We start from the raw sequence: 15,563 nt of genomic DNA, 5'->3' as shown, positions 1-15,563 counted from the left end.
TAAATATAGGTTCAGATTTGGGAATAGACAGCAGGGACCTATGCCCTGGTTCAGGATAAATTCATGTCACTCAGTAAGCAGCCCTGTAACAGAAATCTCACCTCATAACAGTTCTTCCTCTCAAACAGCACAGGTTCGAAGCGATAACCCCACAGGATCTCGGAGGCCAGGTAAGAGCTTCGGCACTGAGTGGTCATGGCGGTGGCCTCCACCATACCTTCCAGGATGACCAGCACCTCCAGTTCGCTGTCGCTCTCCAGCGTCTGCTTGTCCATCTCGAAAAAGGGGCTCTCCTCATTGATCTCGTGCACGATGGTGATGGGCGACACCAGGAAGATCCGGTCCGTGCCCGTGTCAAAGCCCACGTTGATGTCCACGTGATCCAGTGGCAGGTACTCCCCCTCCGGGGTCACTCTGGGCTGGTGAGAGGCCGGGAGGCGAGGGCGCACGTTTAAACACGAACTGAGTGGCTCCAAACTGGAACAAATCGAATCATTTCTTATCAAAGGTTATTGAATCGTAACTTGTCTGACTCCCTCCTTAAAATCATCTGAGTGGGAGAGATGCACTCCTGCTACTTCACAGCCTAACAATGAATTAGCATGATGCTTTGTGTGAAGACATCTGCAGTTAATTCATGTGTTTACTGTGACACAGAACATATGTTTCCTCAGAAACGTTAGCAAACCACAAAAGCAAACCCATAACAAGTCCAGGTTGCTCCCAGAAAGAAAACACAAGCAACAGGGGATGCAGTGAGGGCGCAGTGGGGATACAGTGATGGAGAAGAGGGGGGAGAAGAGGGGGTGCTGTAGGGGCACAATAGGGTAAACTTTGGGTACTGCAGGGGCACAGTGGGATGCAGTAAGGGTACAGTGAGGGCGCCATGAGGGCACAGTGTGGGATGTAGTGAACACAAAGTGGGGGGGGGCAAAGAGAGGGTGCTGTGGGGGTGCAGGGGGGCATAGTGGGGGTGCAATGAAGGCAAAGAGGAGGGCAAAGAGGGGGCACTGTAGGAGTCCCATAAGGGTGCAAAGGAGGCAGAATGGGGGGTGCCATGGGGGCACAGTGGGGGGTACAGGGAAGGCGAAATAGGGGGTGAAGAGGGGGTGCCATTGGGGTACAGGGGGGGAGCAGTGAAAAGAAAGTTGGGGGCAAAGAGGGGGCACAGTGGGGCCGCTGTGGAGAGGCAGTTGGGGTGTCGTGGGGGCACAGTGGGGGTGTCATTGGGATGCAGTGATGGAGCAATGGGGGGCACCGTAGGGGCATGGCTACCCTGGCAGGCTTAAGGGCACCTGACACTTTACAGGAACCCTCAAAAATATACAAGTATAAAATTATATAATGTAAGAAGAGTAGGGGGGGGGAGTTGGCAAGGTGACATTTTGTTCCAGGGTTCAGCAATTCTGTCAGCCTGACATGAGTTCCCATCACAGCCAGTGATTTGGGGGTCATGATAGAGCTACTGCTTTGGAGTCACTGAGGCTAATCCCAGCCAAATCTTATAAACTCCAGAGAACAAAACAGGGTCTCATTAAACGCAGGCAGCAACCCAAATGGCCTCTCCTCCCTCTTTTTCTACCCCTCCAGCACCCAAACCTTCTACTTGTCATATGCAGCTTGTGTTTCATGCTGACTTACAGAAATATGCTGCCTGGGCACAGGCCAAACATGCAGGTAATATTTAGCGGCAAACCAGCCAGGAATGAAGCACTATGTGTGTTTTTCAGTAAAAACATGGAGATGCTGTGCGTGCTGCCCCAGCCTCCTGTAGGTGTACCACTGTCCTACTGTGCCCTCTGCTGGATGGGCAGATGTTGGCTGGATGGAGATACTGTCACACCCAGTCATCTGTAATATTTCTGTCCTGTTTTATTTGTAACTTCTGGATTAAATCCTGCACTGTTCGCCATACAGAGTATTTTTGAAGAGCAGACAGATACTTTACACAATTTAAAAACAGGTTTGGGGAGAATAAGGTACTTAATAAGGTGACTAATCTCTTCTGACTATTTTTTGTCAAGTTCAGATTGTCAAACATGCCACAAACCATATGTCAGATTTTTGGTTTGTAAAAAGTCTGTGTAACATTTCAGCTGCTGGTTAGTGGATCTGCAGAAGGGTGTCGCCTTCCTGGTACCCTGAGCTTCCTGAAATGAGTCCAAACTGAAGTTGTGGTTTTGATTTACTTGTGGAAGATTTAGAGAATGTGATACGACATATAACAAAACTTAATACATACCGCATAAGATAGGGAATGTAGGGAGCCTTTTTGGATTTTCATGTAAAATTAAACAATTTCAGCTGAAATATATTTTACTACAAACTATTTAATGACAGGATATGATGGTTAGGGACATGATTAAGTGGCTGGGGATGGGACACGGTCAGGTATCAGGAGGTTAACAGGTGGCTGGTGATGTGATCAGCTGGCTGGTGATGTGTCCAGGTGGCTGGTGATGTGATCAGCTGGCTGGTGATGTGGTCAGGAGGCTGGTGATGTGGTCTGGTGACTGGTGATTTGTCCAGGTGGCTGGTGATGTGATCAGCTGGCTGGTGATGTGGTCAGGAGGCTGGTGATGTGGTCTGGTGACTGCTGACAGGAGTGGCCTACATCTCAGCACATGGTGTGTTTGCAGGCAGGATGTATGTATGGTATCCCTACAGGTGTAAGATGTGCACTCACCTTGAGTAGCTGGGCACGAACGTGGGCTTCCACAAGGTGGCTCTTCCTCAGGTTTCCCACCCGCCACATCATGCAGAGCTTCCCGTCACGCAGGGCCACCACTGCCTTCTCTGAGAACACCAGCGTTTCGTTGCGCTTCTTGGGCTTGGCGATCTTGGCCATAACCGCTCCAATGATGAAGGCGTCGATGATGCAGCCCACAATGCACTGCAACACGACCGCCAGCACCGCCAGAGGGCAGGCCTCCGTTACACTACGGGAGCCATAGCCAATGGAAGTCTGAGTCTCCAGGGAGAAGAGGAAGGCAGCCACGAAGCCATTCACCTGCTGGAAGCAGGGCTCCTCTTGCGGCCGCGCCTTGGTCTCGCCTCCGCCCTCGCTACCCCGGGCCAGAGGCGTCAGGTCGCCATGGGCGAAGGCGATGAGCCAAAAACTGAAACCGAAGAGCAGCCAGGACAGCAGGAAGGAGAGAGTGAAGAGCAGCAGCATCCAGCGCCAGCGGACGTCCACGCAGGTGGTGAAGAGGTCGCTGAGGTAGCGCTGGCCCCTCTCACTCATGTTGATGAAGGCGACACGGCAGCGCCCGTCCTTACCCACGAAACGGCTTCGGGGTCGCCGCCGGCCGCCGGGGGGGGAGGGATAAGCTGAGGCAGAGCCTTGGTCTGAGGAGGAGGGGACACTCCCTGTTGACCCCACCAGCCCAACTGCCAAGCAGACACCTCCCCCAACACTATTCTCACCGCTCCTACCCATGGTGCCGTTTCGGGTGGGGCTCGCGTGGGCAGAGGTCCCAGCGCTGCCCGCACCCCCCCCAATCCCAGCCATCTCGGCGGCACTCTGGGCCAGGTGCAGCACCTCCTCCTCATCCAGAGGGCTCTCCACCGCCGCGCTGAAGCGTCTCTTCACGCGAGCCGTCCCCATGGTTGGAGGTCTTTCGCCGCGTTCGAGGAGAACGGCTATGCCTTTCTACACCGTCATGAGCACCTCATCTGGCACGGCGGAGTCGTCCTCGAGAGTCACAAATGCATTTTAGGTCTGAAGCACAGTCATATATATTCTTTGGTGTGGGTGCATTCACCATATTGAAAGGTTTCAGAGGCAAATACAATGGACAACGTCCAAAATACGAAGGAATCAGAATGTAAATTTCAACTTCTGCAGGTTTATGCTTTTGCTTTTACAGTTAAAATATTATATTCTTCTACAAAGAGCAATACGTGTCCAGTGGAAGTGTGTCTCTGGGGTAATCGAGGTTTTCACAGGACAAACAGATAATGAATATTAAGATCAACAGGTCAGAATGTCAGTAGTCCACACAGGGGTTTTCTCTCTTAACCCTCGCTTTGTCTGCACTGTGCCTGTCTGTGCTGCAGTAAAACTCAACAGATGTCTTCTGTCAATACATCTGTTAGTGGACTTTATTTTGCAGGTACCTTGATCCAAGCTTGAGTTCATGTGTTTTTAATCTGTTATAATTTAGGGAAAATTTTATAACACGAGGCTCGTAAAAGGCTCCATCTTTATGCGTTTACGTTTATGCTCCATCAATGATCTGCATGAGTTAAAGCCATCCAGCAGAGGTCTGGATAATGAAGCCCGCGCTTTATAATATTTTCCCCAGCCAATGCTGAGTGAGCTAATGTACATCAGAAGATGGAAGCGCTTTGTTTAAACTCTGAGGGGCGACGTTAATGCGGCGAATCAGGCTGTTAATACCTGGGGCCATTTCTGGGAAATGGAAAATGGTTTGATGTTCCACCAAGCAGGGATCTGCCTACATGAAGGTATCCTGGTTTGGTCAGAGTTCCTCGCTTCACAGCCAAAAGTCCATTGCCAAGTCACAAACATACACCTGAGTAATATGAAAGATTGTTCTCTTTTGCTGTGCACAAAATGTTCTTTTTGATTGACAATGGTGTTACCAATACTAGATTAACAGTTAATTTCATTTAAATTCTGTAAGCACCTTATAAACTCATTGAGCCGTTCAGAGTATTTTCTGCAGGCCAGTGGATCCTGAATGGACTCTGGGAGTGTGGTCACTCGTATGGACACCAGTGCTTCTGTCACTTGAACCCAGGTGCTGGACGTAGAGGGAGCAGTCCAGGTCAGGCAGTTGGAGGCGGGGGGACTGACTGTAGCAACCAGGACAGCAGGGGAGGTATAGAGGTGAAACACCACATGGATTAATATGGTAAAGGAACACAGGTAAGGAAAGTAAAAGTCAGAGCAACTAAATGCTGTTACATAAATAAACAGAAACCCCTTGCATAAAAACAGGATTTTCACCCTTCATCAATAAGTGTATGAAACGGTAAATTTCTGGGTCAAATGATCAAGCGACTGAATTTGGACAATTATGCAATGTGAACCTGCAGGGTACTCTTTCTGAGACTCAGAAGCATTCATAGAGGCTTCTTACCCAACAGCAACATGAAAGAGAGACCTGCAGAAGAACAGATGGATCTCAGCGGGTCCTCAAGGAGCAGCAGGACGTATTTCTACACTGAGTCAGAATCACGGTGCGGTTTTGTAAAGAGAAGGTGTCAAAGAAGAAGATATGGAAGGAACACCCCCGAACTGACAGGAGAGACGAGGCTGAACCCCGACGTCTTAATCCGCTGGAGCCACGCCCTCTTGCACAGATCCCTTATTGCTCCCCTCTTCACTGAGCGCCCTTAAGCCCATCCAGCTCGCTGCCACACATTTCAATCTAAAATCAACGTGGTCAAATTGCATTCATTATGCCGATTTCAGTATCTCCCTGCGATTAGACCAATTGAGCATCACAGTGCCCAGTATTGAAGGTGATTCTAAACTTTATACTGTTTGTCCAGAGAACAAGCCAAGCTGTTCAAAATGCAGAAATGAATTTCAGTCAGCATCCAGAAAGGCATTTCAGTCAGAGTAAATAGGATTATTAATTTTTAGAATAATCGCTCCCACCTCTCCTAACTCCAAAACTGTAATGCGATGCAATAAAATACAATATCTTGGGGTCGTTGAATTACATTTTCATCAATATCTAAATATTTCTTCAATAAAAGAAGTATAAATAAAGCTAAATAAATCAGTCTGAGTGAAAATATAAGTGGAGCAGTTCTGATGAACAGAATACCAGATTCAATGGCAGAAATTGAGGAGGTTAAATTGACGGCGAGCCTGCGGATCCCTCATTCAAAGAAAGATCAGCTCAGAACTCCTGCTGAAAGAAAACCACTACTCCCATCATTCCCAGTCTGGTTTACAATAACAAGCAACAGGCAGCTTTATCCAAGAGGAATGAAGGAAAGTCTGAAGTAGGAAAATGGCTGACGGCTCTTCACAAGATAACCAGCATCACTCCCATTCTGGGAAAAACACAGGAAGTCTGGATGTTCACCTGCAAGCGAGGCAAGATGGACGGGAATGGGGAATGAGCTGGAATTTTACCTGACACATATTCCATGGGCTCTCTGGGGTGATACCTCTGGCCCCACGGCTGTTAGGTCTGTGAGGGAGACACGTGTGAGAGGCTCGGGCCGAAGAGGCATGAAAATGGTTAAAGTGATGTTGACAGAGGAATCCAGACCATGTGCCGTTCCTGCTCAAAAACCAGTGGCTTGGGTCTCCATAGTGTCCCTCCGCTCCATTTTGGAAGGGAACGAGGGATGGAGGGGGGGGGAACGGGGACGAGATGATGCAGAATTGCGGATGCCGCTGCGTGTGAGCCTAGAGTGCAGGGAATCAGCTCGGCTTCCACATGAAGGTGGCCTGCTAGTGGGCGGAGCCCCGGCAGCCCCCAACGCAGCACGCCGCTTCGTAAGGGACCCTGCCTGTGGAAAGTAACACTGCCAGCACCCAAATACCCGTACTGCATGTGCAAATTAACCTCTGTATGGATCAGTGTATATATCTTTATATATAGTGATGTGTGATAAAGTTTGGGTGGTGAAGTAGCTGTATCACAGAACAGTCTAATGGGATTATAGTAATGATGCCGATTTTTATAATTTGGCGCCTTTAAATTAGGCAGCCAACGTGCTATTTTGTATGTTGAGCTTATTTCATGTCAAAAGTCCTAATAAAAGCCCGCCTTCGCTTCCCCCCCCATGCCCTGTAGATCTGCCCACCACGCAAAAAACCCAAATGTGCCAGAGTCAGTCAATGGAGAGGCGGCGCTCTGCGGCGACAGTGAGCGTTAGCACAGGCTGCTGTGTTAGCACAGGCTGCTGTGTTACCACAGGCTCCGCAGCTGGACCCTGCTGCCGAAGGCTGCATTACAGCAGCAGCCTCTGCGGAGAGCCCTCGCCCCTAGAACGTCGATCTGATTATACTCCGCAGGGCTTTTCACTCGTGCTGCACGTGTCACGCATTGTCATCAGTCTGCCGCTAAGAGTCCTAGCTAATAAAAAACACTCTCCAACTTTCAGAGAAACATACACCAGCCAGCCACAGCATTAGATCCATCTGCCTAATATTGTGTGGGCCCCCCTCATGCTGCCAAAAGGACTCTAACCCGTCGAGGCACGGACTCCACAAGACCTCTGAAGGTGTCCATTGGTATCTGGCACCAAGACGTTAACGCAGATCCTTTAAGTCCTGTGTGTCACGAGGTGGGGCCTCCATGGATCGGACGTGTTTGTCCAGCACATCCCACTGATGCTCGACTGGATTGAGATCTGGGGAATTTGGAGGCCAAGTCAACACCTTGAACTCGTGTTCATGTTCCTCAAACCATTCCTGAATAATTTCCTGGCAGGGTACATTTTCCTGCTGAAATAAGCCACTGCCATCGGGGAATACAGACATTATTTTGAATTTGTGCTGCTATGACAAGAATATACCTCACATTTTAACCCGTATACTGCAAATGAAGTTGTGTCAGCATAAAAAGATTAAAATACATTATATTCTTTCATAGCAGCACAAATGCACATAAAATAAGTACGCATTTCGTTCTTAAGTATCGTTCTTAAAAGTGAATGCGTAATTGCATACCAGTTATGTGCATCCCTGTTTATAAATGTTATTTTGTATATAATTTGATATTTACCTAGTTTAACATCCATCCGTCCATTTTTCAAACTGCTTATCCTACTGGGTCGCGGGGGGTCCGGAGCCTATCCCGGAATCAATGGACACAAGGCAGAGAACAACCCAGGATGGGGGGCCAGCCCATCGCAGGGCACACTCACACACCATTCACTCACACATGCACATCTATGGGCAATTTAGCAAGTCCAATTAGCCTCAGCATGTTTTTTGGACTGTGGGGGGAAACCGGAGCAGCCAGAGGAAACCCCACGACGACATGGGGAGAACATGCAAACTCCACACGCATGTGACCCAGGCGGAGACTCAAACTCGGGTCCCAGAGGTGCACTGTGACAGTGCTAACCACTGCACCACCATGCCGCCCCCCTCACCCTAACCACTGCACCACCATGCCGCCCCCCTCACCCTAACCACTGCACCACCATGCCACCCACCTAGTTTAACATTTTGTTATTATTTATTTTTGCTTTTTTTTAGTTGGGTGGGTCTAAAGGGGGGACATAACAGTCAATGGTGTTTTATCCATCCATCCATCACCGTAACTGCTTAATCCCAACTGGGGTCGGGGGGGGGGGGGCGGAGCCTATCCTGGAAATAAAAGGCGCAGGAGGGAACCAACCCTGGGCAGGCGTCAAGACACTGCATGGTGCACACACTCACATAGCCACACTCACAATTACAGGGCTAATTTATACTCGCCCAAAGGTGTTTTATTCTTTTTAAAATTTTAATTAAGTGCTTTCTAAGTGTTTGCTGACTGAGAAAATGACCCATGACAAGTTAAAACATAAATGAGAAAACACAGAAGATAGGGTGACATACTGGCTGCTTGCCCTGTCGCTGCATGGTGTACTGTCCCAAAGGTGTCCCCAGAAAGCACAGGAACTGCAGGCACGGCCCAGAGTGACTCTCGCCTCCCAGAAGGGTGATGGACACACTATAATATGCTATAATTAACCTCCAAGTGCTTCATGAGCCCTGCACAGTTCACTGTCACTGTACTGCTCACTGTCACCGCACCGCTCACTTTCACCAAGCCGCTCTGCGAGGGCCTCATCCTGCCATGTCATGAACCCCTCGAATGTCTGCAGCCCTTGCCGGGGACAAAAACCAGGCAGCTCTCAGCTGAGCAGGGTCATGGTGTCTCGGGGAGAGCGGAACAGAAGGTTGTCACACCCAGTCCTTCATAGGTCACGGAAACACACACATCCACACACACACTCAGTCTGTAGAGGAGTATCAGGGACTGGTCACATCAGCTGTCTGACCGCCACACCATGTCAGCACACAGACATGCAGGGAAGAAGCTCAGGCTCAGCCACAGCCACCCTGGAAAGTAAGTATAAAGAATAAAATTGTCCTTCATCACGTGCTGGGAGGCTAACTGGCAGGACAGGGACGTCATCATCCCCATGTCCCTCCTGGTGGTGCTGACATGCCTTGTCACCCCACCCCCACTCTCAGTGACATGCAGAAGTGTTTTATTCACACCCTTCCCCTGCGGTAGATGTGCCCCACCCCCAGCTGACCAGGCATGCTGTGATATTGAGAGGGATTGGGTCCTAGTAACTCTCCTCTCTGCGCTGTCTCACACCCCAAGGATAGGAAACCATGCAAGTGCCTGTCCTCGCTCACAATGAGTCAGGCAGCCTGTCTGCCCTCGTTCGCCATGGGTCAGGCGGCCTGTCTGCCCTCGTTCACCAGGGGTCAGGTAGCCTATCTGTCCTCATGCACCATAGGTCAGGCGGCCTGTCTGTCCTCATTCACCAGGGGTCAGGTAGCCTATCTGTCCTCATGCACCATAGGTCAGGCGGCCTGTCTGTCCTCATTTGCCATGGGTCAGGGAGCCTGTCTGTCCTCGTTCAGCATGGGTCAGGTAGCCTGTCTGTCCTCATTTGCCATGGGTCAGGCGGCCTATCTGTCCTCATTCACCATAGGTCAGGAAGCCTATCTGTCCTCATTCACCATAGGTCAGGAAGCCTATCTGTCCTCATTCACCATAGGTCAGGAAGCCTATCTGTCCTCGTTCAGCATGGGTCAGGTGGTCTGCCTGCCCTCGTTCGGCATGAGTCAGGCAGCCTGTCTGTTCTCGTTCCCCAGCTCAGGCTACATCCATCTCATTCCTCTGTCCTTCCACCTGTTCTCCCCCAGCCCAGATTGCTCCCCCATATTAAGGTGTTCCATTTGAAGATTAATATTCAGGGCAACTGTGATTTCAATGTCATTCCTTAAGCCACGGGACAAATTTTCCACCTCTGTCTCTCTGTGTTGGTTGCTTCCAGTCCCTCCCCGGGAGCATAACCTCATCAGCACATGTGTTACAGCAGCCCCACCCACTCCGGTGAGATAATACAGTCTTCACTGTCGCTGGCAGATTAATCACACAGGTTTCAGCATGATTAAAAGCATTACTAGATTATTCTCCAAAGAACATTGTCATCCCAAACATCAAACAAGCTAGCATCCAAACATTTTTGATAGATGCTCACGTGTGCATAAATTATACCTGCTCAATGATACTCGGAGAAAAAAAAAATCACTATTATTAAGAACAGTGTAGAACAACTGGATATCCAACTGATTCTTGTCTCAATAGCCTGAAATGTTGAGCCACCAGTAACAGCATCATCAAAGAACCTCCATATGTCCAGGGTTTGCCCGCAACCATTGACAGAAGTGGGTAGTTCAAGTCCAGAGAGTAGAAGTCTAGGCCAAGGTTTTGTTTCAACCAACCAGTTGAGTCCTCTGTGACTGAGACTCTTAATACTCAATTGGTTGGTTGAAACAAAATCTTGGTCTGGACTTTTACTCTCTGGAGCTGTATCATCCACCTCCTGGCTATTGATTCATCACTCATACTAAGGGTACCTGAGTCCCCATAGCTAGTTTTGAACTGATAATTGTGTAATATTCTATCTGATGCAGAGAAATCCAGCCCTAGGTCACCGCTGCCACCATTCCAGGTGACAGAAAAGCACTAAAGAGCGGAGCTTAAATATTCTGTCATTACTGGGATGATGTTATGCTTTTGTTCCAGCTGACGGTTCACTGCTGCACTTACAGGTGTCCGATTTCCTATAGTCCAGTGAGAGCAACACCATCCAGCATTGGGTCGTCTGGCTCACAAAAGTGTGTCACCCTAGATGTAAGATCAATAATCACATTGATCAGCATCATGTCAGCAAACTGGGACACAAAGCATGTCCCTTTGCCAGCATTGCCCTTCCTCAGTAACTGCCAGCACTCATCTCCCTGTCACCCACCAATATCCTCTTAGTTTTCATACTTAAACATCTAACACCACTTTATTTCCGATATCCCTGCGAAAATATAATTAAAAAGCACATATACACACAGTAGGCCCACTATCTTTACTATTAGACTGAAGCACTTCAGAGTCAAATACTATTTCATATGCAGCAAGATCTTATAACTATGTTCATACAGATTACAGTAATGTGATGTAACAGATTCAACAGGGTAAATACTGTATGTGCTGCTTAGAGTTAAATTCCTAATGCTCACAAATCTTTTTCTTTTGATTACTATACATAAGTTACCTAAATCGGTTACGGTCAAAGCGCAGCCATGTCCATTTTTCTTCAAGTTATAATTCAAAAATGCTGTGAATCTGATCCACCATCGTTATTCCGCAGAACAATGCAGCGCAGTTTACCGCGCGTCACGCTGGATGTCATCTCGGAGCCAAACTGCTCCCTAGGCGCACGTGTACCCAGAAGGCCGCCGACGTGTGCTGCTTTGAGGCGATGCAGACATTCCTGTGCGTATAAATAACCGTTCCAGCTGATATTAATGGCATTACGCTCTTATCGATCTTCACGGTGGTGCCTCGCCAACAATGCGAATGGCAGTACAGTACATTACTGGAGCAAGTCTAGTGACAACCGGGAACTCAAAAACATGTAATACGCAGCCAACTTCGCAGTAATTAACGCTGGCTGTCGGTTTGTTTACATGCAGGGCAGAGGCATCATCCCGGACAGAGTGGACACTGAGTCCGTGCTACTGCTGAGGGGAACTCTGAATCTTGTGGGTACAACCTCCAGTCCTCATTGCAGCGTACGAATCACGGTCGATGCTACGTCTTTGCCGGTTGTTTTTGGCAAACCCGTGACATATTTTCCCCTGTATGACTGACGACTTGCGGACCGGACTATTTCCTGGCGTCCCGGACCGTTTCGTCTACTTCCAGCTTCCTGACCCTTGATGGTCTAGGCACACGGTTGTCTTAGTGATCTTGGGACCTCTGTTCCCTTAGGAGAACTAAATATCGGCATTCTTTGAAAACAGCTCAAAAATATACAACCGCAGATATTTTCGAAATGCATTCCAGATTAGACCATAGAATTCGTCATTTTTATACTCCTAAATACGACTATTTTTGGGCAGAAAGCTACACTCTGCAGGCTTCGGTGTCATCTGCACTCTGTTCTTTTACTTTCTACATACATCAAGCCTAAAAACTTGAGAAAAATTACTTACAGAAAGAATCACAAATCAATAACGTGACGTCGCACCTGGCCTCTCTGTGTTTGGCTTGTTGGGGCTTTTCCAGATCATACAGGGCTTGTGCTCTACTCAGCAAATCTCTCACTCACGTTATCAGCGTCACACTCAATCAGCACAGCTTACGTTTGCATCAAAACCATCCACATATGTCGGGTCACCTTGTCTTTCTTGCTTTCTTTTGTGAAACACGTGTGCAGGTCTGAAAACAACAGCAACGAGTAGTGCACGTGTAATTGTACAAATATCAAATATACAACATAGTAACAATACATAGTGTACAACTTTTGCGGCAGGTAAATACAATAAAAACACTAGATACTAAATTCAGTAATGGGCAGTGAGTAGGTTTATTGACCAGAGCTCAATGTTCTGATGGTCTGATGGAAGAGTATCCCAGCCAATCAGAATGCTGAGCTCTGGCCAATAGCGAAAGGAGCGGAATCGAACGGAGAAAACCGAATGTTTTGCTGTCCGCGGAATATGCCAGCCAGTCGCCTCAAGGACAGCGACTTTTTCCACAGCAAGGGTTAACACCACTTAACTTAGTTAACTGAGGACAGTTAACACCACTTAACTTAGTAAATGTTTGAAACAGGCTTCTGCACATCCAAAATACGATGTATTTAGCCGTAGTGTCATTAAGACAACAATGATCAAAATGTTCTCTATATTCTGAGTTAATTCAGTGCAGTACCCAAGAACTGCAATCAGTGTATCTGAAGACTGAAGTAAGTTTTGCATTGCATTGTTCATCTGAAGTAACTATTTTGATTTTGCACTTGCATATTTTTGACTGTACAGCACACGATGACCTATATTTACAATGCCACATCATCCGAATATTTATACTTTACTATTCTGACATTAAAACAACTACAAGTAACACTGACTATTTAACCAAGGACACTGGCGGGTTGTTGCCGCTGTGAACACGAAGCCTGTAGTGGGAAAGTTTTGCCCCTGACCGAATATCCCTCACCTACAGCCCTGTCACGTACACGGTAGCAACGGAATGTCAGAAACTTGACTGGGTGATACAGAATATCAGATGCCACCACCATAGTGTCTATATGTGATATACACAAACTCAGTGCAAGTTAAAATAAGCCCAGTTACTTCCTCAATCATAAACATTATTTAAATACACACATGACCCCTCCTGACACTAGTCGCGAAACAGGATTTATTTTTAACAGATTTTAACAAAAAAAGCTGAGTAAAATTCAAACTTTAAATGAAAAATAAAGTGGGGTTTGACGAAATATGTTTAATGGCCAACCGTGCCATATCAGTGATTAGCGAGAAAAAGTTTGGTCTGTTTGGATTTTTAAGGATTTGACAATATAACCTACACATCGATATTTGCTATAGTCTACAGTTATAGGATATACGTAGGCCTACATAAAATACGTTTAAATAATAAAAATACATTTTTGATTATAATTTAGAAAATTTCAGGAAAATAACTGCAAAATTACGCCCATTGTGCATATTTTTTTATTTTAACTGAACCCTCCGGTAAAAATCAAACAATCCTTACCCGTTTTCTCTGCGTTCAAAATCAGGTAAAACAATAAATTAAATAACAGAACAAAAGCAGAGGCGACGCAGTTCTTACAAGTGTTCTGTAAACCAGCCGTCCGAGGATATAAATTTTTCAGTCTTTCATGTTCGTCCCTCGCTTCACTCCCTCCCTCTCTAACATCTGACCTTAACATCCTCTTGAGCTTTATCCAGCGGTCATGGCGGCGACGTGAAACTTACTGTAAATATCACCTTAACAAATATTTGGAAAAAGCCGCTCAGTGGCACTGGGATCTTCGCCTTCGCGTTCATCATTATGCATAATGAGGCATGCCAAACATGCCAAACATATCAGTCCATGAAAACTGCCAAATGCCGATGTTACCTTTTCCATCCACCTGTCCAACCGAATGCTTTGCATGGACAGGGTTGGGCTAGGAGTATAGGCCTATTTTATCCTATTATATGTAAATGAATGTTGGACAACAGAGAAGAAACGAAGAATATGGGCAACGGTTCACGATAATGAGTTAAAATACAGACTGTCCATTAACCATTAATCAACGAAAAATTCCCTGAGGATACGGGATACGACATAATTACATGCAGTGGAGATGCAGAATAATAAATATAATTTAATTTGCTAATAATTTAATCATGTTATTCCATCCTTCCGAGTATATTCTGGGTGTGATAGAAAACGTCACATAAATGATAGGCAGGAAATATCAACAAAATGCATAAAACAAAAATATACAGGCATCCCCCAGCTCTTTACGAACGTTCGCTTTACGTCATGTGTATGAAAGGCCTGCATTAACACCTGTTTTCGCTAACTGAAAGAAATACGAAAAGGATTTTCACTTTCACAAGAAATGAGAAAAGCGAAAATAACGTTTAGCATTTGTTTATTAGTGAGCTCATTACAGATGTATAGTCATGCATAACGATGTTTTGGTCAATAAACGTGTTGTAGGCTATAGCACAACGGCGACATCGCTTAAACTCCCCATTTTTCAGAACGTGTGCCTTTTGTTATAAGCGATTGTTAAGCGAAACCAGATTCTATAAGCATTATTTCTACTTTATATATGTGTATCATATCATTCCTGCTTTTACTATACATGTTAGTGTTATTTTAGTTTTCTGTGTTATTTGGTATGATTTGGTAGGTGATTTTTTTCGGTCTGGGAACGCTCAATTACCATGTAAATTAACTGGGATTGCTTCTTTAGCCTACGTAAGGTTCTATATATATTTTACATTTGTAAAGCGGAGATGGATGCTTGTGTGTGTATGTGGTACATATAGGCTAGTTATGTATGTATGTACATATGTCTATGTGTAGTATAATAAACCATCCAGGGACACAGAAAGATCTACATGCTAAGTTTTCCCCATCCATACATCTTACATTTACATGTGATTCACTTAGCAGACGCTTTTATCCAAGGTCAACTGGTCCCTGGACCATCTGGGTTTTTGAGCTTTGCAGTAAAATCACACTGCTGACCACAGGATTTCAACCACCAACCTTTCAATAAAAAGCACTGCATCCCAACCTGGTGAGCTACACTCCACAAGCGCTCAACCACCGACATTCAGTCACTACGGGAGTACGTAATTCACGTATCTGCATGTTTTTTAACTTCATGAGGACGCCAGAGTACCCAGAGGAAAGATGGCAGTAGCATGTAAACGGCCATAATACTAAGAGGAGCCCGGAGCCTAACTCCAGGCTGTAGATGTGTGAAGCTACAGTCCTACCTGATCAGGCATCCTGGCA

At 46.6% G+C, this 15,563-nt stretch overlaps 1 protein-coding gene across 12 annotated transcripts in view; it reads right to left on the bottom strand.

The window, feature by feature from the left end:
- Nucleotides 1-15,563, bottom strand: part of kcnj14 (potassium inwardly rectifying channel subfamily J member 14) — a 23,900-nt gene extending 8,337 nt beyond the window's left edge. For 2 of the 12 annotated variants that reach the window (XM_049025728.1, XM_049025714.1), the window contains exons 1-2: nucleotides 2,687-13,787; nucleotides 102-419 (exon numbers count right to left, since the gene is read on the bottom strand). In XM_049025728.1, the coding sequence (XP_048881685.1) occupies nucleotides 102-419; nucleotides 2,687-3,607 (1,239 nt within the window). In that variant the 5' untranslated portion in view covers nucleotides 3,608-13,787. The other 10 variants (XM_049025722.1, XM_049025724.1, XM_049025723.1 and 7 more) reach the window with 10 other exon arrangements.

This window comes from Brienomyrus brachyistius, chromosome 9, assembly GCF_023856365.1.
Source record: "Brienomyrus brachyistius isolate T26 chromosome 9, BBRACH_0.4, whole genome shotgun sequence".
Lineage (NCBI taxonomy): Eukaryota > Metazoa > Chordata > Actinopteri > Osteoglossiformes > Mormyridae > Brienomyrus > Brienomyrus brachyistius.
This window is presented reverse-complemented; position numbering and strand designations above follow the sequence as displayed.